The following is a 2,767-nucleotide window of genomic DNA, read 5'->3' as shown; positions in this document are numbered from 1 at the left end:
TGCTTGTATTAGTACTTTTTGTATATGGGACGTGAATCTTATTTTTCGAATAAATCATCCCCGGATATTCATTTAATTCAAATTCACATCAACCCATATGCCTCTAAAGAGAATCTTATTTAAATTTCTAACACTTCACTCAAGAGTTAGAGAATATAGGGGGTGGCACGGAGTCAAACATGAATCTCCCACCTAAGCTCTGATTCGAAAATCTCAAAATATAAGAGAAAGATTTTACAAGTATCTTAAACTAATATTTTAACAAGGTGATCAAATTTTATCTCCGTGTTCGAGTATGTCATACGATAAATTAGATGGATAATTTATAATTTTAAGAAAAAGGATATATACGGTTCCAAATTTTGATTACGAGTGACTCAAATAGTTTTGCTATCAAAACTGCTAGAAAATATATTTTCAAAATAATATTTGATTTATATTAGTGTAGGCTAACAAATATTTTGCTGGACAGGCCCTGCTCAAGAACTACTCTGAACACGGGGAAATAGAATCTGCAGGCCTAATTGCCTTGGTCCCCTGTTATCACTTGTCTTCGTCCCAGTACCACATATTAGTAATCTAAACTTAGCCTCTGAACAGAGCCATGACCCCATTTTCACGTGCACCGTCCATGAGAAACGTGTTTTTTACAAAGCTGATGTAGTGCCCCTACAGGTAAAAAAACAAAGCTGATGTAGATTGTAACAGCACCCCACAGGTAATCATAGTTTCGGCACCAATGCGGCAATGCGTGTTGGTGTTTGTCGACTTCAACTTACTCCCTCCGTGCCAACAGGTTTTATACGTTCACTATTTGCACGTATTTTGAGACTTCCATAAGGTATAGTTTCATAATGTATTTTTTTTAAAAAAAATTGAATAAAAGTTTAAACCTAAAACTTTTCTATAACAATAGAGCTTGTTAAATTTGACATATGAAAAATATAACAAAGTTTTCTATATTTGCCGTATGAGAATTACAGCTCGCTATATTTGACATGTGAGGATTAAATCATATCGATTTCAACAGTATACCCGCAATAGTTAACATGACTAAGGTCTACTTATAGAGGTTTCTACTTGTTTCACTTCCATTCTGTATTCACTTTTGTGTGGAGTTGATGGCTTTCAACTTAGTTTCAACTTGCCTTGTTTTCTTGATTTGTTCATTCTTGAATCTCCGAGCATAATATGTGCTCAGCCATTTGATTATCCAACAGCAAAACTATCTACTTCATGGACTAATCATCCTTCTGCTCCACATTCTGTCCAGTTTGGTGATGGATCAACTGTGAGAGCCATTCTTTTACGCGGTACATTAGGCCAAAGATTGCTTGTGGCTTCTATTGTAATGGCAAATGTGACTCTTACCTTTTCGCCATCTTTCTTGTTCAAACAAACAGTGCCTCACTTATTGTATCCTCTAGTGCATCATTCCCACAAGTTGTTTGGTCAGCCAACCGAGACCATCCTGTTAAAATCAACGCAACTTTGAAGCTCACCTCAGATGGTGATTTGGTGTTGCGAGACGCTGATGGTTCTGTAGCTTGGTCTTCTGGAACTGCTGGTAAATCCGTTGATAGTTTGAGCTTAACCAACACTGGAAATCTAGTACTTTTAAATAAACGCAAAGCGGTGGTGTGGCAATCTTTTGATCATCCAACGGACGCTTTAGTTCCAGGACAGACACTCTCAGAAGGGCAGAAACTGATTTCAAGTGTTTCCAAGACAAATAGTAAAGTTGGCATATACTCTTTTTTGTGACTAATGAAGGAGTATTTGCTTATATACAATCCAATCCTTCTCAGGACTATTACGTTAATTATGTAACTACTTCATATCAGAGTAAAAAGCCAAGTTATGTCAAGTTCCTGAATGGAAGCCTCGGTATTTATCCACACTCCTGGAAAGAGGCGCCACTGGAAATATTTGCTATTCCACCAACATCATCAGTACAGTACATGAGACTAGAATTCGACGGGCATCTGAGAGTATACGAATGGAAACAGAAGTGGGAGGTCATAGCAGATCTTCTCACAGGGTTCTCAGGGGAATGTGGTTACCCTCTTGCATGCGGAAAATATAGCATATGCTCAAAGGGGCAATGTAGTTGTCCTGGATCAAGCAGCAGTGGAGTCGGATATTTCAACAAGTGCAACCAAGTATCCTAAGCTTGGTTGTGCTGAAATAACTCCTCTCAATTGTGCAGCTTCAAAATATCAGGATTTTGTAGAGTTAAAGGATATTACATACTTTACAAATAACTACACCATTGGCAATGTTGATGTGAAAAAGTGCAAGGGTGCTTGTTTGAAGGATTGTTCCTGTAAGGCAGCTGTATTTCGTACTGGATCGGATCCTCCGTCAAGGGAATGTTTATTATTGTCTGAGGTATTTTCATTGCTCGTCGATGATCCGAAAGATACAGAACACAACTCAACTGTGTATCTCAAGGTGCAAAAGAAGGCCATCAAGTGACATGGTCTTCATTGCTAAGGCTTCTTACACCTAATCCCAATCCCTAAAAAGAGCAAAATCCTATAAATAAAAGTATTGCTGTATTTCTACTAATAAGTTACTTAATAAATAAGTGAAATGTATGTTTTGTTCGGTGATTAAGTAAATAACTTTCCACTAATTGTTTGTGTCATTTCATTTCTTGTACATATGTTCAATTTAAGAGTTTGCGGGAGAATAGTAATTTGAGCAATTTAGTGCAACATTACCAAGTGAATAAATGAATTTAAAAAGTTAAGCAGTAAGTGGC

General features: G+C 37.1%; 1 protein-coding gene across 1 annotated transcript; it reads left to right on the top strand.

The window, feature by feature from the left end:
* The first annotated feature begins 747 nt into the window (after nucleotides 1–747).
* On the top strand, nucleotides 748–2,478 carry LOC141665383 (EP1-like glycoprotein 2). Its single transcript, XM_074471369.1, has 5 exons — nucleotides 748–820; nucleotides 1,071–1,313; nucleotides 1,457–1,740; nucleotides 1,845–2,106; nucleotides 2,210–2,478. The coding sequence occupies exons 1-5, from the start codon at nucleotides 748–750 to the stop codon at nucleotides 2,476–2,478; spliced, it is 1,131 nt and encodes a 376-aa protein (XP_074327470.1).
* Nucleotides 2,479–2,767: the final 289 nt, after the last annotated feature.

This window comes from Apium graveolens, chromosome 6, assembly GCF_009905375.1.
Source record: "Apium graveolens cultivar Ventura chromosome 6, ASM990537v1, whole genome shotgun sequence".
NCBI lineage: Eukaryota > Viridiplantae > Streptophyta > Magnoliopsida > Apiales > Apiaceae > Apium > Apium graveolens.
Note: the sequence above shows the minus strand (reverse complement) of the source record. Positions and strands in the feature narration are given on the sequence as shown.